This window comes from Tiliqua scincoides, chromosome 1 (genome assembly GCF_035046505.1).
Source record: "Tiliqua scincoides isolate rTilSci1 chromosome 1, rTilSci1.hap2, whole genome shotgun sequence".
In the NCBI taxonomy this organism is placed as follows: domain Eukaryota; kingdom Metazoa; phylum Chordata; class Lepidosauria; order Squamata; family Scincidae; genus Tiliqua; species Tiliqua scincoides.
This window is the reverse complement of record NC_089821.1, coordinates 205,832,302-205,859,708: the sequence shown is the minus strand read 5'-3', so window position 1 is coordinate 205,859,708 and position 27,407 is coordinate 205,832,302. Positions and strand designations below refer to the sequence as shown.

Here is a 27,407-nt window from a genome sequence, read left to right as displayed (position 1 = left end):
CCTTGTTCAATTACTGATTACTGAAACCGCATCAGTATATGCATGAAATTGGGTGGGGGTTGGCCCGTATGTGCAATTTTATGCTTCCTTACATTCAGCTATGTTTGTGATTTTGTGGTTCATTCGCCCAGTTTGGAGAGATCCTTTTAGAGCTCTTCACCATCTGTTTGACAGGGTGCCCTGAATAATTTAAGGCCCAGTCCTATCCAACTTTCCAGCACTGTTGCAGCTGTGCCAACACGGTATGTGGTGCATCCTGCAGGGGGGAGACAGCCACAGAAGCCTCCTCAAGGTAAGGGAACTTTTGTTACCTTACCACTGGGTTGCATTGCTGCTGAATCAGCACTGGGAAGTTAGATAGGATTGGGCCCAATTCATGGAATTTGCAGATTTAGAAAAACTGCTCACATCTGACTTCACATAATTTATGAATAAATTTAAAAATATTGGTTCCAATATGTCTCCTTGAGGGACCACACTTTTTATTTCTCTCCATTGTGCAGATTGAGGGTCCAATCCTATCCAACTTTCCAGCACTGATGCAGTCATACATACATTTGTTCCCTTACTTTGGGGCTACATTGCTGTTGCATCTGGACTGGAAAGTAATGCCTCTTCCCATGCCTGCTAAGTTTACTCAAGAGACATTAATGATTTTGTCAAAAGCTTTTTCAAAGTGTTGGTTACTCCTGTCTGCATGCGTGTTGACACCCCCAAAGAATTCTAAAAGATTAGTGATGAAGGACTTACCTTTGCAGAAGCTGATTCTTCTTTGGCAAAAGCTTGTGCTTCTATATGCTTGATATCTTATCTTTATTCTTTTCACCAATTTTCCTGGGGCAGATGTTGATTAACCAATTTTACATTTGACTTTTTAAAAAGTCAAACTTTTCTCGGGTGGACCATTTTTAATTTGTCTATAAGCCACAGAACAATTGTATCTATTTGCCTGTATACTGCCTTTCTCCCCAAGATCAAAATTAAGGTAATGCAGGACACGATGAAACTGAGATGCCTGTTCCTTGGAGCTGAATGGAAAAGAGGGTTTCAGAATCAAAGGTATACAGTGGGGAAATTAAAATAAAGATACACCTGGCAATACAATTTTACCCTCTCCTCATGCCAACAGAAGCAGGGCATGCAACAAATCGTTTTCTTTCTAGTAATGTAAAAATGTTTGAGATGGGCTGTAAGAATACAACACAATGGCTGCATTCCATCAGATGAGATCTATAACTGCGGCTTTCCCATTGTCTTCTATGGCCAAGGAAAGAGCTCCATGCATTTTTTCTTTGCTCTGTCTGCCACAGCTGGCAACAAGCCTTCCATTTATTTGCATGTACTCTGCACTGAGTGCTTTCCCACCCATTGTATTAGTACTGCCTACCTATGGAAAGTTTTCCTCTGCTATGGGAAACTAACCCAATTAACCCATTTGAGGTATATGTAGTGTGCAGTAACGCAGAAGGATAAATATTGCTGGGTTGTTAACTAGTGGATGAAAATTGAGTAATCCAGATTGTCCTGGGGGGGGGGGAAACCATGTGATTCAGGCCATCGTTAGCATAAGAAAACTGGTATTTGTCTAGTTTGGAGTGAGGTTTCAAGGCTACACAGAATGAAATAAAGGGTTCATTATTTGTATGTGAATCTACAATTGGTTATGCTTGTCACTTACTGCAGCAGGACAATAAAAGCATGTTTTACTTTGGAAACCTGTCTCTTTGTTTTGGCACCCCAACTTGATATGGTGCCAAAAGGAGAGCAGCGAAGGTGGCAGTTCTCACACCTTTTATTTATGTATTGATTACTTGTTCATACATTGGGAAGCAAATCATTTTTCCCCCCAAAGCCTTAAACTGATGAAATCAGAGGAATGTCAGCTTTCTTGCAATATGTAGAGATATAAAATGTTCCCCTTAAAATGTAGGATTTCCCCAGTCCCCAGAGGGTTTTAACGAATTACATTTCCTAGCATTTACACCGAGATGTAAGTACACCATTCTTCCTGAATCTGTCTCCAAACACTGCTAGGGGCAGATCTGCTGCAGGTATCCAGGTATTTCATTTCATACAGCAACCAAGACAGAATATAATGAATGCATTAATCCTGAAGATTTAAGAGATGGGAGATACTGATCTGTATGATGTGTGATATTTTATTCTAGATAACTGTAGTGGGCTGCAGATTCCCAATGGTCTGAGTGAGCCCTGTATGCCCGAAGCAGGTAAGGAGCTTTCGTGGAGGTGCCTGGAGTTGACATCATCACCATGCATCTCCAAGACAAGGCCAACTGACAGCTTGCTGACCACTCTCATCAGCTCCCACTGCCAGAAGCTGAAGGCTGTTACCTGCCCTTAAAAGGGGCTACTAGGGAAAGGAATAAGGATGCAAGAAAGGAGGAGAGATAGGAAATGCTCCAAAAGCAGGCTCAGGAGAGAGACAAATACAGGCAAAGGAGGGGGAAGGAGAGCAAAATGACAAAGGTTGGAACCAGGCAGAGACAGAGGAAACCAAATGAAGGGGAATAGGACACTGAAAAGAGTCAAACCATTTGGGGTGAGCACCTCCCTAGAAGAAGGTTCCAGGCAAGAGGACTGGAAGCCCCCATCTTGAGGCAACTTCCCCAGAGGCTACTGCCAAGAGGGGAAGAAGATTCTGGGGATCAAGTGGTCTTTCTGGCTGAGTCCGAGGTTTTCCCATAATGTCCCTGGATCCTTCTGGAGGCATAGAGCTTCTACCTGAATTGCCAAACTGCCCCAAAACTAGCTCCTCTAAAATGTGAGAAGACTGCTATGTACTGAAAAAGAAAACAGAATTTTTCCCTTTTAAAAAAATGAAGCATACTCCATCAAGAAATGGTTCGATACAAAGATTATTCTGTTTGGCAAAAAACAATAAATATTGAAAATTTTCAAACATTCCTGTTGTGCATGTAAACGACAGCAAAAATTGTATTTCAGCATCTATATATATGATTTCAAGTTGTTAAAAAAGTAAACATTGCCCAAACAAAATGAGAGCATAAATACAGAAAAGGCAGCATAATATAAAATCATTTCCTTAGCTGTACAATTTAAAATCACTTAGAAGATTCGGTTAGTGTGCCTTAAAATGTTGCTCGATGACTACTGAAACGATCTTTAAAGAACAGTGAATGATAGACCTCAGCCTAAAGACCTGTCGGCAAAGGAGATTTGATCCAGCAATGCTGAGCACTTTGTTGGGCATATTATGGTTTCAACAGAAAGGAGCCGAGACCATTCATGACCATCTTATTGAAATCTATGAGTCTTTCAAGTGCTTACATACGGCTGGGTTATCATTTTTTAAAGTCTCTGATGTGCTAATTCAGAACATCTGATATCTATAACTGACATCATATCTATGCATTACCAGATCTTCCCAGCAGTCTGTATGTGAAATTAGGGGTGAGGGGTGTGGAGGAAAGGAAATCACTGGGTCAAGTGAGCTGAAACAGTCTACTGGACACCTCCCCTTCATCATCCTGATACAACTTCCTCAAATTTCAGGTTTGCACTAAAATGGTACATAGGCTGCTCAATCCTAATTTGCACCAGCACAGCCAGGCTGCATTGCCTGTACTATATCCAATGCAGATTAGGAGGCCAGCGCTGCTGCCTCTCGAGTCATCACAGACATGCCTTACGGCACATTTGTGACACTCTGAGCTGGCGCAGGGACAGCTATGTCCACTCAGGCAGCAGTTAGGATTGTGCTCTGAGTGTACCAAGTTTCTAAATGGCCTTGTCCTTTGACTTCCTGCTTTAGCAATAACTGCACAGGACTAACCAGGATAAGATCAGGGGTGTCCAAACTTTGGTAGGAAGGTCACATTATCTCTCTGACACTGTGTTGGGGGCCAGGAAAAAAAAAAGAATTAATTAAAATTCAAATTTGAATAAATTTACATAAATGAATATATTAAGAGATGGAACTTGTATGAATAAATGAAGGCCTTGCAATAGCTCAAGGCCTATAAAAGGCCTTGCTCCTTTGCTGCCACTGCTGCCTCACAGAGGGATCCCACATAAGAAGTTGAAGAGTTGCCCTCATGCTGAGAGCAGCTGAGTCGGGCAGGCACAGGCTCCAGCAAGTCCTCAGCAGGTCAGAGGCTCATTGGAGACTGGAGGCTCCCTGCAGGCCAGATTGGGGGTCCCTGAGGGCTGCAAATGGTCCCTGGGCCATAAAGAATAACATTGCTCAGGCAATGCTGGAAAGGATAATGCAGTAATTTTCAACCACTGTGCCATGGTACACTGGTATCTGCAAATGGTCTGGAGGTGTGCTGCAGGAATTTGGAGGAGGGTCATATATTAGTAGGGCCATTGGGGGATGTGAGCCCCTGGCCAGCAGTGTAGTGTGCCTTGTCAATTGTCAAAAAATCGATGGTGTGCCTTGACAATTCTAATGCCTTCTCAGTGTGCCATGAAATGAAAAAGGTTGACAATCGCTGGTATAACAAATTTGCATATCAGTATCCTTGCATATTATGCAAGTATAAACAGTATCCTTGTTTATAAAAGAACAAACAGTATCCTTGCATATTATGGTGCCAATTATGTGTGCCAATTATGTGCAATTATGTGTAGTGTTTCTAAAGAAACACAGAACTCAAAATAGATTTGACCACTACGTGGGATTCTATAAAAGCAGAATCACTTATGATTTGTTTTTCCTTGCTGAAATAGATGGATTATGGAAATAAGTGTTTATGTAACATATAATCTATGATTTATATTCTTTTATAATATTTTAACTCAGAACCCTTCATCCCTGTCAAAGAACAAAAAAAAAAAGAAAAATAAATGCTCTTCATCTAAAAATGAAAATGTAGCCTCTCATATTCCAATAACTGATAGGATACCCAATAAACTCTTCCCCAATCTTCCCCTGCATTCACAGTCCTCCCTTTGTAGCCTCCCTTGTTTCTCTTTTAAATTGTGAGCTTTTGGGATTGGGACACATAAACAGCCACATACACGGATGGCACAATAAAAATGATAAATATCAATGTGTTTCAGAGACTGGAGACGCAACATCAGTGAGGATTTCCAAGATGCTGCCGCTGTTCAAGCAGTTCCTTGTACATTTTCATGCGGATCTCTTGGCTTGATAAAAGTTCCTTTATCTGTTTCAGTGTCGACAACAGGGCCAATCGTGCTCTGTGCAAAGCTTCCTTTATTATGTCTGATTCATGACTGTTCCCTAGAGGAAAAGAAAATAACACAATACATTTTTGAATATCATTAATTGTTGCCTAAATCGTTATGGAATTGAAGTATCAAAAGAGATGTCGGCCTTCAAAAAATTCATTAGCTTGCCAGTACGTGGTTTTCTTAAATATAAAAAGATGTTTATAATCAAAAAAATAGATAATTTATGTGTGCAAATGTTACTCAAAAATGAAGCATGGTGATATGATATTCATGAACAATACCCCTTCCATTACATATTGGGAACAGTAGCTGTGATTCATATTAGTAGTGACACTCCTGAGCACTGAGTCCCTTTTTTCAATGCAACAAAATGTCTTTTCAAATACAGTTCAAGTAAATAGTTGTACAATTCTGCAAAACATAATTAATGGCCTTGTTTTCCATTTCCTAGCCCATTTTCCTTGGCTATTCAGTTTTCATCTCACAGGAAATACAAAGTGTTCTGATCTTCAAAAGCAATGGAGATATTTTCAGTAGTTTTCAGAGAACACAAGAAGCTCATGCTCTTTATTAGTCAGGCCTGTCCATCTCTCCTACCCTCTCTCTGTCTTGTCTTCCTTCCCAGCATTCAGCAGTTTTTTATTCTTAGCAGCATTGACACCTGTGTCACGAAGCTCAATTAGCATCTTTTGGTTCTGAAGAGGTGTCTGATAACAGACAATAACAATTAGAACTCAGGTTAGCTAGGCCTTGCTTAGCAGAGCTGATCCTTGGGAAGAAGCGTCATCTACTGAGCATATGCAGTAGAAACTGTGCCTCCATGGCCTTCAAAACACTCATTTTCTATTGTCATGCTCGCTTTCCTTGCTATTGCCAATGGTCGCCTCCTCGGTTTTCACTGGTCTTCCAAGATCATTCTGTCTGTTTTTGTTTTGAGTTTCTTCTAGATACTGCTGCACTGCCTTGAGGACAGCATTCTCCACCAGTCTTTTGCTGAGGCTCAGCAATTCCGCATCATCGGGCTCTGCCCCTCTCTTTTCACCTATACACCACAACAAACAAAAATCAGTAAACCTATACAGTTGGAAAATGGCATGCAAATGTAACTCTATTAGGATTCACTCCTCAGCCCCAACCTGCCTTGAAATGCCTGCTCATCTGAGGCCACATGAGTTTCTCTGTTTTCTTTAGCTCCAGCCTCCCTAAAAGGAAACAGGAACAGATCTTTGGCTGTTCCTTCAACTAATTCTGACTCTTTTGTTTCCTTTGCTTTGCTTTGCCCTGACTCTTGGCTGCTCTGCTTGCCTGCTTTGCACTTAGCCATTTTTCTGATCCAGTCATGGCACCTGGGTCCCAGATGATCCTTTGACAAAGTAACAGACCTGCCCCTCGTTGCACTCCAGGGCAAAGGTTCATAATGCCGCCCCCATACTTATCCAGCATAACAGAGCCTTGCATGACATTGGCATCGACTGGGACAGCGTTCTGAGCCTTCCCCACAGCCTTAAACGATACTTCCAGAAAACTGGATGTACCGATTGCATCGGGAGCCTCAAAAGGCTTCCCACAAGGTCTGGAGCATTATCTGAACACCATGCTCAGGGTATTTGCCCCCCTGCCCCCTCTCCAGGCCCGCCACTGCTTTGACAATCACTATGATACAGGACCTTAATCTTGGATCCAGAGAATGCTCTGTGAGCATTTCATGCTGAAGCCAAGAGGGGGTGGACCTGATTAAACACCTGGATGTGAGACTACCAGGAACTCTGTGTAAGAGCAAACTATAAATATGATAGATAAATTTAGTATACTAAAATCCCCATACAGCTTTACAATCAGCAGGTTAAACATACACACAACCCACAACAAGAACTTCTGAGCAATTGTACACATTTATAAAACTGAACTAGCAAATCAAAGTCTCACAGATACCTCTTAAACTGATGTTCATATGTTTTATATTAAGTTGTAACATCCTTTGTAAGTTAATTATCCATGCAAGAACATATAAAATACCCTATTAGCTACTTAAATGTATATTTTTCTATAAAACTGTAGTTTATACATTTTAAAAACTGAGTCATTGTGCACAATCTATGAATCTAAGAATACTGTCCATGTATTATGTCTCCTGGTGCATTTTCAGTTTATCCAAATGAAGCCCAATGCAAGTCTACTCAGAAGCAAACCATGTTGATTTCAATGGGACACTCTCAGGCAAATGGGTACAGGATTGCAACTGTAGTAGCTCCAAACTGGCCACACCTGGACTAACTATAAATAAGGATACACTATAAATAAGGATACACTACAGAATTCTGCTCCACTATAAATAAGGATACACTATAAATAAGGATACACTACAGAATTCTGCTCCTTTTTTAAAAGAAAACTGTAGCTTTTCCTGTAGTTATGATTATGTAGGCAACAAGCTGTCTTTTAGATAAATACATTTGGAGGGGTGCATATTATTTTGTTCTCAGCACAACTGTTTTGAATTATTCAAAGGCTCTAATTGTTTCCTGGCTTCTTTATGTATTTATTTAACAGGTTCCTAATGTGTCACATTTGCATACAGGTGCGTACACAAACAATAAGCAGGAAACAGCAATATTGAACACTCTGCTGCCTGTTCCTACATCTACTCAAAGCCATCATATCATTTATTTATTTTATTTTATTTTTCACATTTTTATACCGCCCTTCCTCCAAAGAGCTCAGGGCGGTTTACACAGCTGCTCCTCCCCTCTTTCTTGTCCTCACAACAACCCTGTGAGGTAGGTGAGGCTGAGAGAAAGTGACTGGCCCAAGGTCACCCAGGAAGCTTTGTGGCTGAAGGGGGATTTGAACCTGGTTCATCCAGGTCTAAGTCCACCTCCCAAACCACTACACCACCCTGGCTCTCTATCAGAAGTCTATCAGAAGACTAATCCAAGATCCCTTCCTATTCCCTTCTTGCACAGCCACAGAAAGGGCTTTCTTTAAAAGGGATGGGCTTACACAAAGCTTGAAGGTTTTTCGTCTCTTCATTCAGTGGGTTGAATAATGGCTGCAGGAATGCTGTTCACTGACCATCCATTCACTCAGCAGAAGAAACAGCACGTTCTAAAATTTTGTTCAAAATCTAAATAAGGATGATGCGCCGGAGGGCCTTTCTGCACTGCCAAGGTATCTCAGTAATCGCACGCTCTTCCTGTGCTGATATGGAAAGCTACACGGTAGAATGGCTGCACACCCTGGGTGCACACTATGAGTTTGTAGTTACAAACAAGAAAACACAAGTCAGATTTAGCTTGTATTTTCTTGGTGTCTTGATCAAAAGCAGTCTTGCTGCAATATTGCTTTGACTCATCTTGACCGTTCTCCCATTGTTTCATAAACTATCTTTGAAAACTATTGCCTGGTTTCATTTATTAAGGCTGCAATCCTATCCACACTTTCCTGAGAGTAAGCTCCATTGAACATAGTGGAACTGGTTTCTGAGTAGATATGCATAAGATTGTGGTGTAAGAGTTGGTCTGCACCAGCCCATTTCCCTGTGATTTGTATTAGTGTACAATATTAATGGAAGTAATACAATGAACATTTACATAATCCTGTTTCATTGACCACAAGTTCCTCAGTGCTGCTTTTCTCCTTTAAAACTGCATGGCTGCTACTTGTTTTGCAAATTTGTGGAAATGCTGAAGATCTCCCTGAACTGCATAACCCAGAAAAACCAGCAATATCTTCAGGGGCAGGGAGCAGTCCATGTCCACAGCAGATATTATTTAAAAGAACATAAGTCAACTCTGCAGAATTCATGGCTTATTCTTACACAGAAAGAGCAAGTATGTACACACTGTAATCATTTGAAGTGCTACATGGGACAAAACAGGTAGGAAAGAAGAGAAAAACCAGCAACTGTCATGGAAGGATGCGGTGGCACACATGCACTTTGTGATCCTATAGCCAACTTATTTACAAGGTAAGTAAAATACATTTGTACACTCAAGATCCCTTATTATACCATTGGTCTCTCTGGCTCAGTATCATCTTCAGTGTTCTTTCCCAGACCTACCGGGAGTTACTAGGGATTGGGTGTGGGACCTTCTACATGCAAGGTCTATGCCCTACAGCTTAATGGCAGCCCCATATCACTTTACCACCACCTCCCACCCACACTTTTTTTTTTTTTTTTAGAACAGGCAGTTCATGCGGACAGAATCACATAAGCCCTTGTTCATTCCACATTTTCTACTCATGGTAAGAGAAGCATGGAAGCACCAGGCTTGCTCCTCAGGCTTGCTCTTCAGTCTTCAGCTGTTTAAATATGCTTCTAAATAGCATATCTACTGAGGTTGTGTCTAGAAAAGTTCTCAGCTGCCACAGTCACAATGAGATTCTTGATATTTTACCATATCACATGGTTTTGTTAAAACCATTTAGCACATGATTTTGCTCACAATGTTCTAGCCAACTGCACAGAATAGGGAACCTTGTTTTTCCTACAATCAAACCACGTATTTTATATAAATATTTTGTTTTTTTAAGTAGTCTACTCAAAAAAGGCACACTATGTTCTGCTGAAGACAGTTCCCAACACTTGCAATTATTACAGCTGGTCTTAAGGAGAAAATGTAGAACACAAACTCAGTCTTGACACAATTAATGTCACCAAACTTCCTGCTTGTTTGAGCCTCTAATGCCTTTCATCAACATGGTTTGAATCGGAGAAGTTCAGCACAATATGAGGAAGCAGATAAAATAAACCTCCAACAGTGAGGAATGAATTACAGTATAATGACCTGGAGAGATAAGGTTGGTGATTGGCTTTTGGCTTGCAGCTCACTCTCTATTTAAGCAGAGCAAATAGCTCCAATGAAAGAAGTCTTTCTGTTTACTTTTGCAAATATAGTGTGAATGATTGGTAATGCAGTACCAAGCAAATGAACTTTGCAGCCTGGCCAATTCAGGGTTCTCTGAGCCATCAGATGAAAAAAGTATTCTGACCTGCAAATGGTTAGAGAGAGCTTGTTAGAGGCGAGCCAGAATGAGAAATTTTCTTTAAGCAGCACAGAACATAAAAATTGCCTCAGGGCCCAATCCTATCCAACTTTCCAGCACCAGTGCAGCCACAGTGCAGCCTAAAGGTAAGGGAACAAATGTTCCGATACCTTGAGGAGGCCTCTGTGACTGCCCCCACACCACAGGAAGCAGTGCACACCCTATTGGCACAACTGTACTGGCACTGGATAACTGGATAGGATTGGGAACTCAGACAGCTACCTGGACTGAAATTAAGAATGACTAAGTAACAATAATAATATAATAATAATATACAGTATTTATATACCGCCTTTCTTGGTCTTTATTCAAGACTTTATTCAAGGCGGTTTACACAGGCAGGCTTATTAAATCCACGCAGGGATTTTTACAAATTGAAAGAAGGTTCTCTCTTTCAAGAACCACCACATTCGAGATGTTACACTCCGATCTGGTTTAACATTCTGGCCTCCATCCTCCCACACTCCGAGCAGATGGAACAGCTCAGCTGCAGCTTGCCAGCTGCTTCAAGGTCGCACGGTGCCGGTGGCTTCGAACTGGTGACCTTGTGGATGTTAATCTTCAGGCAAATGGAGGCTCTACCCTCTAGACCAGACCTCCTCCTGTTTATTCAATAATAAACTGAAAGGCCCCAATAATAATTGCAACAGCAATAACTATTGCATTCTTGTTAAGCATACGTCACTCCTGCAACTCCTTGACAACGAGAAGTGCAGATAAAATATCCTGTCCAAATGAAGCTCCCACAGCACACCTTGCTAGAAGGTCTTTGTACTGATGCAAATCTGAATACTGTACAAGTAAAGAGTTTGTTCTGCTAGCATGTGGATCTGAGTAGCCACAAGTATCAAATGAGGCTGCATTACAGGGATCTTCAGCAACACCAGACAGAAGTGTAACCTCCAAAGCCATTCCGGGGAGCTGAAACTTTTTAAAGAGCCAAACAGAAGCACTGTCATTTGCTTTAACACAGCACAAAGTAAAAACAGGAACCTTGTGGTGGTGACAGCAATGAGGGGGCCAAATGGAAGCAGTGCCTAGTGGAAAGCAATGGCCCTTTCTCCCTCTGTTCCTATTCTCCCACTGGCTGGACTAGGAGTTACTGAGTAACACCAATAGCTTCTACTACCATTATCCAAAGCTTCCTCCAAGAAACTCAGGGTGGTGTACAAGGTGCTCTTGCCCTCCTTTTGTTCTCACAACAACCCGTGAAATCTGTGAGATGCTAGATATTTTCTTATCTTTAACTACTCAATTGGATCAGCCAGATGGAAGAATGATGATCACTAGGGTCTACTAACCCACCCCTTTAGCCCAGTCAGCTAGACAGTGGGCATACACCAATACCAGTAACAAGAGTTATTAACATCCCTTTTCTCTGGGGAAGCCCAGACATGAAGACACCAAATCCACATAGTACTTGTCTGGAATTCCATGTGGTCCTTCTATAATGGTGTTGCACTAAAAAAAACACCCTCAGAAACAAAAAGACAGGGTTTACTAGAGGATCTCTCAGCTTGTTTTAGGATGCTGGGACATCACAGAAGCTTTGGGGGATGGGGTCAGAGAGGTCCAAACGTAGGGAAATTAGATAGAATTAGGGGAAAGATGAGGATTTTTGTTAACACAAAACCGTAAGCTAAAATGTGACCATGTTAAAAATCAAGCAAAATACTGACAATGGCTCTGGGTTCCAGAACTGAATTTTTCTCTGCCCTACTCGAAGACCCCTGGCATTGAACCTGAGGCCTTCCACATGCAACATGTGTGCTTTGCCACTGAAATGGTTTGGCATTAAGAGTTTTGCAGCACAATCCTATGCATGTCTACTCAGAAGTTCCATTTGTGTTCAGTCTGATACTCCCAGTATTCTAAGGCTAGTATTGTAACCTTAGAAAAAGTACGACGAAGAATATCGAAAGTGTGACAATAGAAATGTGAAAACCTTCAAGTGAAATGATTCTGCAGAAAATGCCATAAAAATACCAAAGTATCATGGGGATTCCCCTTGGTTTCCTGCATTAATGATCACAATGAGTTTGTCAAAGTCCTAGTAATTATTCTTTTCTGTAAGGATGCATAATTTCTGAAGTACAGGTGGTGTCTTTGTATCCACAGGGAATCTGTTCCTGGACCCCTCCGCAGATATTGAAAATCGCGGATAATTAAATCCATGATTTTCAGTCCACCTGGGCTCTGAATATGACTGGAACCTTGCTCCAGTTGCATCCTGAACCCTTCTGAGCCTTGGAGAGGCCGCGTGCCACTGCACACGGCTTCTCTGAAACTCAGAACGCTGTCTAGAGACTTTCTAACACGAAAATCAGAAGTTACGTTAAAAAGGCACCAGATGGCATTTTGAGCCTTGGAGAGGCTGCACACGGCCTTTTCAAGGCTCAGAAAGTTACCCGGAGCCATTTTAACATGACTTCCGCTTTTCATCAAAAACTGGAAAGCATGTTAGAAAGGCTCCGGGTGGCATTTTGATCCTTGGAGAAGCCGCACACAATAGTGCATAGCCTTTCCGAGGCTCAGATAATCTCCAAGATGCAGCCGGAACAAGACTCCAGTCGTGTCTGGGAGGTCTGCGGGTGGGGGGGATCCAGCCTCCACAGTAAGGCAAATCCGTGGATGTCTGATCCACGGATAAAGAGGCCCTACCTGTAATATTTTGGATTATTGTGACTTCTATACTAAAGTCCACTGTTTGAAGGCAGTACTATCTCTGTAATCAGATGGAATAAGGACATTCAAGGACAATGTAGATTTGTTTTTGTGTATTTAACATTTTGCGCATTTTCTATTTCTATTTAAAGTTGACTAGGAGAAAACTACTCATTAAGTACAATTATTATTCTACTCTGTATTGATTCCCAAAATAGAAACCAGGAAGTTGAGTTATGGCAACAAGTTCAGCACATTCACAAAGCATGTCACATTTTGGTCAAATGCCAGAATTTGGGGAGTAATGTATTCAACCTCTGTCTTCAACCCCCATTCTGTTACCTGCACATTTAGGTGACAGCACTTTCTCCATAATCTAGTAAGTACCCAAGGGCAGAATGAGAGAATTCAAGAACAATACTGATTTGTTTTTGTAAATAAGTATGCTGTTCATGTATTTTGTAAGTAAAGTCAGAGATGGTTTTTCATTCCATTCACACAGATCGCTGACTTCAGTGTTGATAGAAAAAGAAAAGACAAACAAAAAACCCTACTGTAAATCAATGTGATGCACATGACAAGGGCAATTTTTACAGTCATTTCATGTGATTATGAGGCTCCAGGTTGGAGCTAAGACACAATCACAAAAAGGTTTTGCGGGGCTTGCTTCTGCATATTCTTTATATCAGTGTTGCTCAATGTACGCTTCTAGGAGCCCTGGGGCTCCCTGAGAACCTTCAGGGGCTCCACAAGCACACCGTAATTGGTCACCATCTGTTCAATGTTGCACCACTTTGCACATATGCCAGTGCTCTGGGGGTCTTTGAGACTCTATGCATGCACTGGCAGGGCACCCCAAGACTCCTTTAGGAGAGTAAAGGAAAGTGAACAAAACCCAACTGTTTGCCCATTCTGAACTGTCCCCTCATATGGTCCTGCCCAGTGCCACCAAGTGGAGATCTAGCGAGATCTAATAAGAATAAACTTTTACTAAATTTTTTGAAATTGTATGTTCTTTTTTTATATATATCAGAATCAGTGTGAAGAAAAAACAGCAGCAGCAGCATCAAAGACAGTATAAAGGGACAAAAAAAATAGATAGGGAAAACTGTATTTAGGTGACCTTAACTAGACTGATTTCTCTTATTATCCAAGACTCCAATAGAGGCAAAGTTTGCACAGCTTTGAGACCTAATTACTTCTAGTGTCTCACCCAGCAGCATCAGTTATAATGGTTTCTTCTGCTCTTTTTTTCCAAGCTCCCAAAATTACCTCTCTCTGTATGTCCTTTTTCCCACTCCAGCAGCATCTTGTACTAGGAAGAGTTGAGCCCCACTCTCTAGCTTTGGACCATTCTGGTAGCTAATTGTAAGTTCCTGTTTCCTGAGAAATGGTTCTTATCATAACATTTCCTGCAGAACTATCTTCTATTTTTTAAATTTAACCTTTAAGTTTCTCTTTCCTGATCTGACATTTTGACCCTGAAAATGCTTAGGCCAGTTTAGGATTTTGGTTTTTTTATCCACCATTTAAAACACAACTCAACAAATAACCTTCTATACAGTACAAAACAAAAGTACAGCCTTGCTATCTCCCCCAGAAATAAACCATTTAATACATTCAGCAGCAGACAAAGGGGCTGGTTGGGGGTCCCTGGGCCCTAAGTGTCAGGTTGCACGGGGGGGTAACTGGTGGTGTGTGGGGGAGGAGTGGGGCAACATGTTCCCCTTCTGTGGCACTCTGGACTCATTGTAGAGGGTGCATGGGCTTTGGGTCTGAATGGCTCCAAAATGGAGCTGTTGCGGAAGCAGGGGGTGTATCAGGTGCAAGGTAGGGGTGACACAATGATGTGGGGATGGTGTTTCCATATCACCCAGCCCTGGGAGCCAGGAGGGTGCCACATGTCAGTGAATGCATTTCAGTTACATGTGGGGCCTGTGGTCCTTTCTACTGATTCAGCTTACACATCAGGATGTAAAAAGAAACCGGCTTTCACTGTCTTCTACCACTGTGGAACTTGAAATTGGAAACAGCTACATAGATGCTGTATACCATTGCTGGCTACAAATCTCTGGGTTTGGTTTCCGCAGAGCTATGAGGAGCCATAGCTCAGTGGAAGAACATTTGCTTTGCATGCAGACAGTCCCAGATTCAGTTCTGACACTTTCAGTTAGGACAAAGAAAAATTCCTGTGAGACTTTGGGGAGCTGCCGTGTCAACAATACTGAGTGTGGTGCCCCACACAGCCACTGATGGCAAGAGGCATGCCCAAGTAGCAATACCAGTGGTTCCCAAACTTTTTTGACTGGCAACTCCTTTGACCAACTGGGCCAATGGCCCCAGCTTCCCATTAAGGCTACAGTCCTATATATTGTATAGGGGGCTGGTTTTCTGAGCATACCATGGCTCCCTGGCTAGTTTCTGTGACTCCCGGGAGCCATGGCTCAGTTTGGAAACCTCTGAGCAATACAGAAGGTAAATGTGAATTTGCCCCCCCCTTGCACCCAGTTACAGAAGCCTCTAGGATGCCATATGAAGGGGGCAGTGGTGTCACTAGGATTCGCGTCACCCGGTGCGGGAGACCTGCGCGTCACCCCATGCAGTGGGTGGGGCAACACCCCAGGTGGGGGGCATGGTGATGTACCATCGCCCCACTCCCACCGGCTTTTTGGCAGTACCTTTTGATAGAACACAGATATTTCAATGTGGTTGGTTTCATTGCATTCTGCATGAAATTACGCATTGATGGATATATAACATGATGGTCTTATTCCTCCAAACTCTGATTTTAGTGATTTTGAAAACTTGTGGAGTCACACACACACATACACACCGGTGTCAACTTACTAACACCTTATTGCAGCAGTTCTCATACTTTTTGCCCTGGGACCCACTTTTTAGAATGAGTCTGTCCAGGACCCATTGGAAGTGATGTCATGGCCAGAAGTGACATTATCAAGCAAATTAAAATAATTATAAATAGTTAAATTAAAATAAAAGAAATAATTAAATAAAGGGGAGCCAGTCCTGTTCCATCAAGTGAGTTTTCTCTGTAGTCTGCCTGCAATAACACCCCCCAAAAGAATCAGTGAGATCTTCAGCCCTCCCCAGTGCCCATTTTAAAGTCCTTCTATTTCAAGCACATCAAAGACCCACCTGGCTTTACAAGCCCAATCCTATGCCTACTCAGCCCATGTCTACTCAGAAGTAAGTCCCATTAGAGTCAATGGGGCTTACTGCCAGGAAAGTGGGGATAGGAGTCCAGCTTCAGAGCCCAATTCTATGCATGTCTACTCAGAAGTAAGTCCGATTAGAGTCAGTTGGGCTTACTCCCAGGAAAGTGTGGGCAGGATTGGGCTGTGAGCGAAACTTTGCAAGTGCAAAATAGAAAACTTTCCCCTTACCAGTTCAAGCCTCTTTGTTGGTCCTTTCTAGTGGGGAGGGGGAGGCAGCCTTCTGGGGCTTTTGTTGCACTTCAGTCCCATCGGATCGGGACCATTCTGGTGTCCTCTCATTCCCCTTTGCCTGGCCTGACCACCAGCCAAAGCATGTCTGCCTACTCATGAGTAAACGTGACCGTGAGGCTGCTTCGCTTCCCTTAGGGCTCCATACACTAGCAGTTGGGGGGAGGGAGCTCCTCCACAGGTGTTTTTGGGGGCTGCATTCATTGGATCAGGACCATTCTGAGCTGGAGTCCTCTCAGCCTGCCCTTTTCGACGGAGCAAGGCAAGGTCACCTACTCATGAGTAAATGCGCAATATGGCTCACTTTCACTTTCCATAGGGCTCCATGCCTTTTTTCCTTCCGGTTTTTTGGCCATAACTTTTGAACGAAAGGGGCTATCTCAACGGGGTTTTTGCATTGTGTTCCGCTGGGCCATTCCACATCCAAAGGTGTATGGCATGACATGGTTGCTCCTAAAGGCGCGGTTTTAGCGCGTCACCCCCCAGGGCATGTCACCCCCCTGGCGTGTCACCCGGTGCAACCCGCACCCCCTGCACCTCTGTAGCGACGCCACTGGAAAGGGGTTACTTTATCACCTGAGCCCTCTTCCATGCAGCAGGCCAGGCTGGCATAGTGGTATTTGCAAGCTGCGCCAGGCTATGGTGGGCTTGCACCACTTGTTCTCTGTCCAGGCCTTTGGCTGCCTGTCCCCATCATTGGCTAGTGGCAAGGTTTTGAAGCCTGACTTCTGGGTCTGTGCTGCTCCTCTTCCTGCCCTTCCCCCAAGTGGCCTGGACAGGGCCTATTCCCCCTATTGCCAGGGTAGATGTGACATCAGGCAAGCTCCAGGCATGACACAGGGAACCCTCCCTCCACTCTGCCACAGATGTATTGAGAACACAAATAGTGGTTGCACTATTCGATGCTGAGAGAGATGTTGGGACATCATCTCGGAGAGTACTGTAGAATAGGCTTCCCAAATAAATCGCCTGACCAACGCCCTGTAAGAACTTGACAGAGTGGGAAAGGCTTTCCTGTTCCATCAGAGTTCCATCATGTGAATAATTTCCTATTCCTTTTTATCTGAGTACCACTTGTGGTCTGTTTCTACATAAAGTGAACTGATCCTGTTGAAAGGCCCTTCAGCTCGCTAACTATATATGTTATTTTATTTCTCTTCTAATCAGTGCTGGCAGCTGACATTTTGTCAGCTCTTCTCTAGTCTTCTCCCATATTGCTTCTAGAAGTGTTTACAGATGTACACCATTTCCCAGGTGCCAGTTCATGAAGGTTTTGCTTACAGAAGTTTTTGCTTTTTTGTTTTATGTGATGCTTTTGGCTACATAACATTTTTTCTCAAACTAGTCTTTTAGAACGTTTCCATCACATTGAAAGCTTTCGTTCTTCTGCATCACATATCATTTTACTTTCTTTTAAATGTCACTACTTATATTGTGGTATTATCTTTTACAGGGAGTGGGGAAGAAAGTTTGTATCATTTCTACAGAAAAAAATTGAGCATCTATATTAGATATGCTTTAGATAGTGATGTGAAGTTTTGTATTTGATTAAAAGGTGCTCTGGTGCTTTATCAACAGTAAGAGTGTCTCTACAGCTCTGATTAAGTAAAAGCAATTGGGTTTTGCACTCAGAACTCATTCAGCAGCTAGACATTGTACTCGGTGCCTTCTGTTTAAGAAAGGGTATGAACTCCTTTTCCCCAAATAGGCGATCAGCACTGACACCACCAATCCTCTGCTTGGAGAATTTTTCCAGAAAGCAATAAGTTTTAAAAGTTAAATACTATTATTTTCCAGTGTAACATTTGAGATTCAGCTTGTTACTAGCAGACCTAGTTGGAACCACGCCCATTAAGTAAGAATAAGAAATCAAGTCTGACATGCTGGCAGATGTTTCATGCCCTATGGGATCTTATATGATGTGGGTTTGGAGCCTGTATTGAAGCTGCGCCAGATGGTAGAGAAGGAAAGGGGAAGTAGAGGCAGTGATCTTCTTCTGCACCATCCTCCCATCATCACTTTTTCCTTACTATTTCTGCATGGTACTTCTTCAAAACTGGCTGGGCAGGGAGGATTCTGGGACTCCCAGAATTCTCAGCATTCACTTTGTTTTGAAGATCTTCCTAGCAGGAGAGGACATAGGGAGACCGCAATCCTATTCCCATGAGGACAGTGGCTGCTTGGCGCTGCCAGGAAGATGGAAGGCGAGGGGAGGTAGTGGGCAGGCATGAAGTGGTCCCCACTAGTTTGCCACTGCCTCTAGTCTACAACTACTTCACCCTGCCTCATGGTGGGGCAGCCCTGAGAGATCCTCCTTTGGAAGTTGTAGCCAGAAAAAAAAAACTGCGCTGTTCATCTAGCAACAAGATATAATAGACCACAAGGAAAATCTGATAACCACATTAAAGAAAGAATATGTATTCTGTACAACAACTGAGTACCAACAGTGCAAATAAAGTAATAAAAAATATACTATGGAATGTTTTCAAGGGCACATGCATTGTATTTATTTGTATTTTCCAAAATACAAAATTGTATTTTGAAAAAGGCACTGTAAATATTTCATTCCTGTGTTTAAAAGAGTCCACTGTCTACATCAGTGGTTCTCAATCCTTTTAGCACTGGGACCCACTTTTTAGAATGACAATCTGTTGGGACCCACTAGAAGTGGAAGTGATGTCATGGGTAGAAGTGACATAATCAAGCTGAAAAGTTTTTAACACCCCCCATACAACCAAATCAAATCAACTCAATTAAGGGTGCAGTCCTAACCCCTTATGTCACAGACATCCAGCACAGACATAAGGGCAATGCAGCTCTGAGGTAAGGGGAACACTCCCTGACTTTGAGGACGACTTCGTGAGTGACACCCAACTGCAGGGTGTGTACCCTTACAGAAGTGGTCGGTCTGTGGAACTCCTTGCCACAGGATGTGGTGCTGGCGTCTAGCCTAGACGCCTTTAAAAGGGGATTGGACGAGTTTCTGGAGGAAAAATCCATTATGGGGTACAAGCCATGATGTGTATGCGCAACCTCCTGATTTTAGGAATGGGTTAAGTCAGAATGCCAGATGTAGGGGAGAGCACCAGGATGAGGTCTCTTGTTATCTGGTGTGCTCCCTGGGGCATTTGGTGGGCCGCTGTGAGATACAGGAAGCTGGACTAGATGGGCCTATGGCCTGATCCAGTGGGGCTGTTCTTATGTTCTTATGTTCTTAGGGTGCAGCACACGTCCCATTGGCACCACTGTGTCAGTGCTAGAAAGCACTGACATAAGGGGTTAGAATTGCGCCCTAAGTAAAAGTTTAAAATAAGTTAAAAATTTATTTAAAATAAAGAACCCTCCTACCCCTTTCAAGCAGTTTCAATCTGTTAAAAAAATTCTCCAAACATATTAAAGGCTGCAATCCTATTCACACTCACTCGGGAGTAACAGCCTAATCCTGAGCTCCCTGGTGCCCACTGGAGCAGTAGCACCAAAGCATTTACCGCTACATCCAATGGGTGCCAGAAATCAGCTGGAGGTGTCCTTGGGGGAAAGGGATATTCGTCCCCTTCCCTCAGGGAATGCCCCCAAGCCTTACAATGGGGCTTCTCAAGTCTGGGTCAGCTATTTTGCCAGTGCAGACTTGAAAGACTCCATGTCGGGCCTTCTGGCCCAACATGGAGTTCAGGATCCACCAGAGAAGGGCAGGAGGGAGTGGAACAGGTGGGGCCCTGTGGGCCAGTGATTGGCAGTGGCTCTCCAGAGTTTCAGACAAAGTTCTTTTCCCAGCCCTACCTCAGCATGCCAGGGATAGAACCTGGCCTATGCTAACCCTCCTTGAAAAGAGGAGAGGGCATATTGCTGAAATGTAGGCAAGGAATCATTCAAGGCAATTCCACTCTTCAGCCTTCTCTTCATAGGCTGAACTGGTCTCCGTTTCTTAAAGCGAATGATGGGCTTTGGAATTAGGTACAAATTCAGTACGCACCAGCAACTGGTACACATAGAGAGAAAACTGATATGGTCTCTACTAAAGAGGAACAGTGGAACCTTTATTAAGGAGTGAAAAAGATGGTGGCAATACATTTTCAACATAGTAATAATTAACTTGGGAATTAGTATAGCTAGGATACAAACTATAAAGTTATAATAAAACTGTAGCTGTGCTTATCAATGCTGATAGATTCACCCAAGGCTGTGGTTTGCTCATTTATAGCAGACTCATCAGTTTTTAGTACTGTACAGTCTTTTCAAGTTTTTTTTTCTTCATTTATCTGAATAAGTGTGCCAACAGTCTCTTGCTGTCTTCTCTGCCTTCCACTGCCTTTGCCTTTGTGCAGGTACGTTTGCATTCATTTACATAGCTGTTGATTAAACTACTTAGGGTTTATACAGATTTGCTTACTATACTGAACTTCTTATACTTATCAAATTCCTTTCTAACTTGTAGTTTCCATTGCCCAGTGCAATGTTTTTTCAAACAGTGGGTCGGGACCCACTAGGTTGGTCGCAAGCCAATTTCAGGTGGGTCCCCATTCATTTCAATATTTTTTTTTAATATAGTAGACTTGATGCTACCATGGTATGTGACTGCATTGGAGGAAATGTTACAGCTCTGTACTTTTAACAGGCTACTATGTAAATGCTTTCAACAATGATAGTCAATGGGGCTTACTCTTGAGTAAGTGTGGGTAGGATTGCAGCCTAGGATTGCAAAAAATTTTCCTGCTTGATGATGTCACTTTCGGTTATTACATAATTTCTGGTGGATCCTGACAGATTCTCATTCTAAAAAGAGGGTCCCAGTGCTAAATGTGTGAGAACCACTGGTCCAGTGGGTATAGATGCTACCTTAGCTTGTGGGTTCCATCTACATATGACTCTTGCATGCTGCCAGTCTCCTTCTTAAGTACTCATTTGTTTCAGGATTGCATGCAACAGACTGGACCAGCATTTTGCCCACTCCAGGGACTTCATCTATCTGGCAAGTGTTTGCTTTCTTTGGGTTTTTGTTTTTCCCCCATCCTCTGTCTTTGAGTTCAAGAGCCACATCAAGACAATGCCAGACTAAATGCTCCAGTTATGTACTCAATTGAGTTGATGTAACATATAGGAAGCCAGACAACTTTAATTCAGTAATTTAATCATTTCTAACCTAGACAGGGTAGAAAAAGGGAATGATTTCAAAAGAGAACAATTCTTTTGAATAATTCAGCTTAATTTGTGAGGGAGTTTAAAAGTCTTTCCCTATGCAGTTAGTAAATGATCTGCCAACTCCAGTCACAGAGGTATAAAAACATTTTCTTACATGTCTCTACAAAGAGTAGAGGTCACAGACTTCAATTTGTTCTTGATTCTCGCCCACAACCTACAAAGCTGTGTGTTAGAATTGTTCGCCATGCTGTGTCATGCACTTGCCACCCATCTTTGCCACCAACATTCTCCATGTCATCAGGCAATTAGGACAAGTAAGTAGCTTTCTCAGTCTTCTCTCATTCTTTCTCTCTGACTTCCCCTCAACCCACCTCTTCCCAAAAATCTTGAACAAGTCTCAGCCTAGTACCTGTGAATGCTCCTCTCTGCCTCCTTGTTTGTGCTTTCCCATGTTTGTTCCTAGGAGCTTCCTGGGCACTCTAGCCTCATGGTTGCAATATGTAAGATGCCAGTGTTTTTCAACCCACCTCTCAAATCCTTCCTTCACTCTTCCCTACCTTCCCTTCTCTTCTCTCCCTCAAGACACTACAGCATCTCCTCCATAGTGTTGGCAATCTGACAGTTTAGAACAGGGGTCTCCAAACCCAGGCCCAGGGGTCAGATGTGGCCCACAGTGAGCCTCTATCCGGCCCACGGCCAGCCTCTGATCTCCTGAGAACCTCTGACCCAGTTGACCAAACACAACCAAAGTTGTGCTAGTGGGGTGGGGGTATGGAGTCCATTTAAGTGTGTGCTTTATTTCTTGGGCTGTGTTGGTGCTTGGAGAAATCCTTGATATTTGAGCCCATTCATTTATTCACTCATCTAAATTCCATCTCTAATGTATTTAGTTAAATTTTATATTTAATTATTTTTTCTGGCCCTTGACACTGTGCCAGATATTTGATGCGGCCCTTCAGCCAAAAAGTTTAGAGACCCCTGATTTAGAACATACTTTTCATTCATTTCAAGTTAATCGTTCCTTCCCCCTCCTTATTATGGTGTATTTATTTCCTCAATAAGTATTATTATGTGTGTATTGATATCTATGTCTCTGATCCTTTGTGAAATACAAGTATCTACTAAGTGTGCCACTGGCTGCCACCTGACTTGCGTGACTTGCCACCCCGACCACCTCACTTGTGTATCCTATCTTACTCCCTGGGCCTGATCTTTCAACCTAGATCAACGCAGATTTGCGCCAAAGTTATCGCTAGTGCAGGTCCAAGCTGTCCCATTGAAGCTGCTGGCGCTTGCCAGCAAATGTCCCCATACTCCAAGGCAACCTCCAGCAGCTTAAATTTCCCCATGGGATGCAACAGAGCCTGCACTGGTGCCAATGCATTGCCCTGTGGGAATTTAGTTTGGAGCAGAATAGCATCTTTTCCAGAGGTTGGTGCTGTTGTCTCTTCTATATGTTTTAAATTGTGATTCCCTGGGGACAGGGAATCAATTACTGATTTATTTTACTATGTAAACCATTCTTGTTGAAAGCAGTATATAAGTATTTTTAACAACAACAACAACAACAAATGGCTTTCTGTCCCAGAAGGGCTCACTATTAAAAATATGCAGAACACCAGCAAACAGCTGCTAGAAAAGATAGTGCTGGGGTGAAAGGGACAGTTACTTTCCCCCTGCTAAATATAAGAGGAACAACACCTGACAAAGTGTCTCTTTTTGGTGAGATCAACTCACAATTTTCCTGGTACTTCTATCCTGTCAAATACTCATTCTGTCTTCATTACAGCTTCCAAATTCTAGGTTTTTCTTAGGACATATAAACAAACTTAGAAGAGGACTTGGGCTATTTCAGAATGCCAGATGCAAGGGAGGGCACCAGGATGCAGGTCTCTTGTTGTCTTGTGTGCTTCCCCAGGGCATTTAGTGGGCCACTGTGAGATACAGAAAGCTGAACTAGATGGGCCTATGGCCTGATCCAGCGGGGCTGTTCTTATGACGTATCACAATGATACTAATCCCCTTATCATATATGCAAACCAACATGATATTGTGCTCAGTTAAATCCCCCTTCCCGTGAACCAAACTGAGCTGGTTAGTTGACATGTGCCAAACTGATTACCCAATGGTACCATTCTCCCAAAAGACAAATCTTTAAAATTCATGATATCTGATAAGTGTACATGAAAATGTCAGCAAAGTTCTGCAACTGGCTAAGGGTACAATCCTAACCCCTTGTGTCAATGCTTTCCAGCACTGGCATAGTGGTGCCAGTGGGACGTGTGCTGCATCCTGCAGTTGGGTGGCACTCACAGAGGCCTCCTCAAAGTGAGGGAATGTTTGTTCCCTTACCTTGGAGCTGCACTGCCCTTATGTCAGTGCTGGAAAGCACTGACATAAGGGGTTAGGATTATGCCCTAAATTGCTCTTTTCCATTTCTTTAACATCTTGATGCACATATTGCTATCCCTGTTTGATGGCTCCTTGCTCCTATGTGTGCTGTCTTTGCCCCTCAAGGGTATTTTCAGCCCAGATATAGAGGTACCAAATCAGTAAGTTCCAGGCCACAGACTCATCTTTAATCTATATATCTAAGGGTGCAATCCAAAAAAAGGAGATGGGCAGGCCCAAGACCCTTCCACCTGCCCAGAGGTGTCCCAAATGTGCTGTAAGGTACATTTGCACCACTGAGGAGGAGGCATTCTGGGGCAGGGGGAGGGTGAGTTGACCACTGGGTGGGCCACAACTGAGCAGAGGGTGAGGCCAGGATCCAGCACTTGTGTCAGACCTAACTCCAGTTCTGGGCAGCCCAGAGCAGCTCCAGGCTGCTCAGATCTGTGCCACCTGCTTAGGTGATGCAGATCCAAGTAGCCCCTTTAGGGCTGCAGCAGCGTTACCGGGGGTAAGGGGAATGAACTCCCCTTGTCCTGGGCTGAGTCATCGGCAGCCCCAACCCTGCTCTGGAAGCAGGGCAGGCCACTCAGACTCAAGTCTGAGGCCACTGACTCAACACTGATTCCTCATGCATGCAGACTTGAGCCTGTCTGTGTCTGCTTGCTTACTCTTTTATGGCATAAAAGACCTGGTGAGGTCAACATTCAGACCAGACGAACAGCAAGGAATTTCCAGCCAGCAGGCAGAGAAGGGTTAATGTTTTGGTCTTGCATTGAGCAAGGAGGGGAGACATGAGCAGGCTCTCTTGTCCATCTCTGAAGGAACTGATGATCACTGAATGAAGGATGGGCAGTCTGATTTTTGTATAAGGGAGGGCGGCCCAAGGGGGTTCTTGCATTAGAATTGGCTGGAGAAGCCCAGGAAGGAGGAAGAAGGAAGTGGAGAAGCCAGGGTAGGCGGTAGAAGCCGGGGTAGGCTTTCCAACCACATGGTTCCTAAGGGCTCCATTGTCACTTGGGAGAAGAAAGCCTCATTGACTGACTCGTGCAAATGGGCCTACTTCTAAGTAGAGCTGCAAAGGATTGGAAAGCTTCCCAGCTGCTGTGTCTGACCCTCCTCCCTCTTGCCGCTTCCATCCTGCTCTCACACAGTTCGTCCCACCCCCTTCCCACCTTGTTTACAGATGTGATGGGGACATCAGGGAAGTGGTTAAAGAGAACTCTGACACACACACACACACTGCAGCAGCTCCACTTTTTTCTAAGGAGTCGTAGCCAGCTTTTTAAAGGGTAAGACTTGTGACTCAAGTCTTTTTGAGTTGCCAAAACGCTCTGGGTGATTAAGAAAGTTCACCCATTAGGACTTGTTTTTAAGTCAAGTTGTGGGGGTGGAGACTCATGACTGAACTCAGGTCAAGCTGTGCTGGACTCACTCATCTCTGTGCTTCATGAGTTAAACAAGCTGCTACTGGGGGGGGAAGCACTGCTGCCCAATCACCAACACAGCCACACCCCTTGGCATTTATAAATTAGGCATCAGCTTCTGGGCCTTTAAAAGTTTGAGAACCACTGCTAAACCATCTGCTTGTATATCCCCTAAACCTTTTTTTCTTCTCCTTTTTGATTTCAAGATCCTGCAGGTTTGACATAGTCTTGTGTGCTCAACCTAGAAACCCACATTCTAGTTTTCTTCCTCCCTCCAGTCTTACTTCAAGGTCTGGTTCCTTGTCTGTTCCAGTTGTGTACTTGTCCTCCTGCACACAGACATCAAGCAACACACCTGCTGTACCCTTAGTCTTTGGTGTCCAACTTAGTCTAGCAAAGAGTATTCACACTCCGGTTCCTTGTAGATATATTTTTATACATTAAAGTTTTGAAAACTGATTTGAAAGATAGCTTGTTACCTTCTATTCCACATTTACAAGCCTGTGTTTTCCTTGCATGACACAACAAGAATTAAGAATTGGAAGCAGAGATGTTAAAGTGGCTAATTTATGGGACTGCCAGTCCTAGATCATGTTCACTAATCTTTTGTTAAATCATTAAGACTAACTGCATCTGTTCCTGGACAGCTTCCCAGTAGACAAACCAGATGTCAAAAAACTGGATTTTCAAACTCAAATATATAAACATGATTATATGAACCTTATTAAAACTGAATTTGGAAACAATGTGACAGGCATCTGGTTTGATTTTCTGTCAGAAAGACTGAAAACATTTCAGTTAGTAAGAGGACAAAAGTAAATATTTCATTGTGTGGCCAAATACTGCTCTGAAGCATGTAATTCTTTAAAAGCTCAGTATTCTAGTGAACCAGTTATATTTTGTTAATACAATTTTTTTAAATATTTGGTGCAAAATGTTTGGGTCCCTTTGGGGAGAAGGGCGGGATAAAAATAAAGTTTATTTATTATTATTTAGTTTCTGTAGTCTGAACTGAAATGAAAATATGCCTGACAATTATTTGAAACAGAAGATTATGTTTCCAGGATAGGGAAATAATATACAGTATTGCTATACATTCTAAGAAACTAAAGAATTAGTGACTCCTTTTCTTAGATTGCAATTCCACACACACCTAGCCAGGTGTAAGTCCCACTGAAATCAATGGGAGATACATATAAGACTGCACTGTTATGCTTAAAGTAGAACAGCAAAGGAAAAATCTTCAGGCTCTCAAACCTCCATGTCTGCTACATATTGCAAGCTAGCATAACCTTCAATAGGCGTTAGCCTTCAGTATAAAAATATTGCCCTGTCCTACAGTGTACATCTGATAGGTTAAAAAAGAAAAACACCATCCTGATGCTCTGCTTGTATGGTAACCTTAGTCATTTATACTAACAGAAATAATCTTCCATAATTAAAAAGGAAAATCAATTTTAAATACAAATTGTCTCAGTTACTAAGTGATTTTTTTGAAAAGGGAGGAAAGCCCCCCAAAGAAATCAATCCTGTCTCTTCCTAGCAGTAAACTGCATGCTAAAATAACAGCAGCCAATGTTCAGGAAGACTCCAGTATAGTACAAAGCAGTCAGACTTACTGGTTTTCTCGTCCTCTCTCCCAAAGGGATAGCAACAGAGCTGGCCCATGGCATCTACTGCTTTATTTTCTTTCTTGTCCTCTCAGTGTACACCCCAAACTGCAAGCGGGAGATTGATCTAGAGACTGTTGAATAAAACTGTAGAATGAAACTGTTCATTCTACTCCGAGAGAAAGAGGCAAGCACATGCAGGGATTGAAAGCGAGCAAGCAAGCTGTGTGCTGCTGAGATGAACGAAAACAGCTCCACCTCCTTGTCCTCATGTAAATGCTTTCGCACGGATAGTTGAAGGGAGGGGAAAGTCACTTTTTGCCATCGGGCTGGCTAACAGTGATAGTTTCTTCCTCCAAACATGCATGCCACACTCATTTCACAGCTTCCTTGCACAGAAATGAAGAGAATCAGGAGTCTGTCACCATCAAAAATATGTGCATAAACAGTAGCTTGTTAAATTCTTTGTACTAATAGCTAGAGTT

General features: G+C 42.9%; 1 protein-coding gene across 4 annotated transcripts in view; it reads right to left on the bottom strand.

Moving 5' to 3' along the window:
- Positions 1-2,868: 2,868 nt before the first annotated feature.
- The window catches only part of AKAP7 (A-kinase anchoring protein 7), a 102,175-nt gene continuing 77,636 nt past the window's right edge, over positions 2,869-27,407 (bottom strand). For 3 of the 4 annotated variants that reach the window (XM_066614587.1, XM_066614606.1, XM_066614616.1), the window contains one exon: positions 5,137-6,223. In XM_066614587.1, coding sequence (XP_066470684.1) covers positions 6,018-6,223 — 206 coding nt within the window. In that variant the 3' untranslated portion in view covers positions 5,137-6,017. Of the gene's footprint in view, positions 6,224-27,407 lie in introns of all 4 variants that reach the window. The other variant, XM_066614597.1, reaches the window with a different exon arrangement.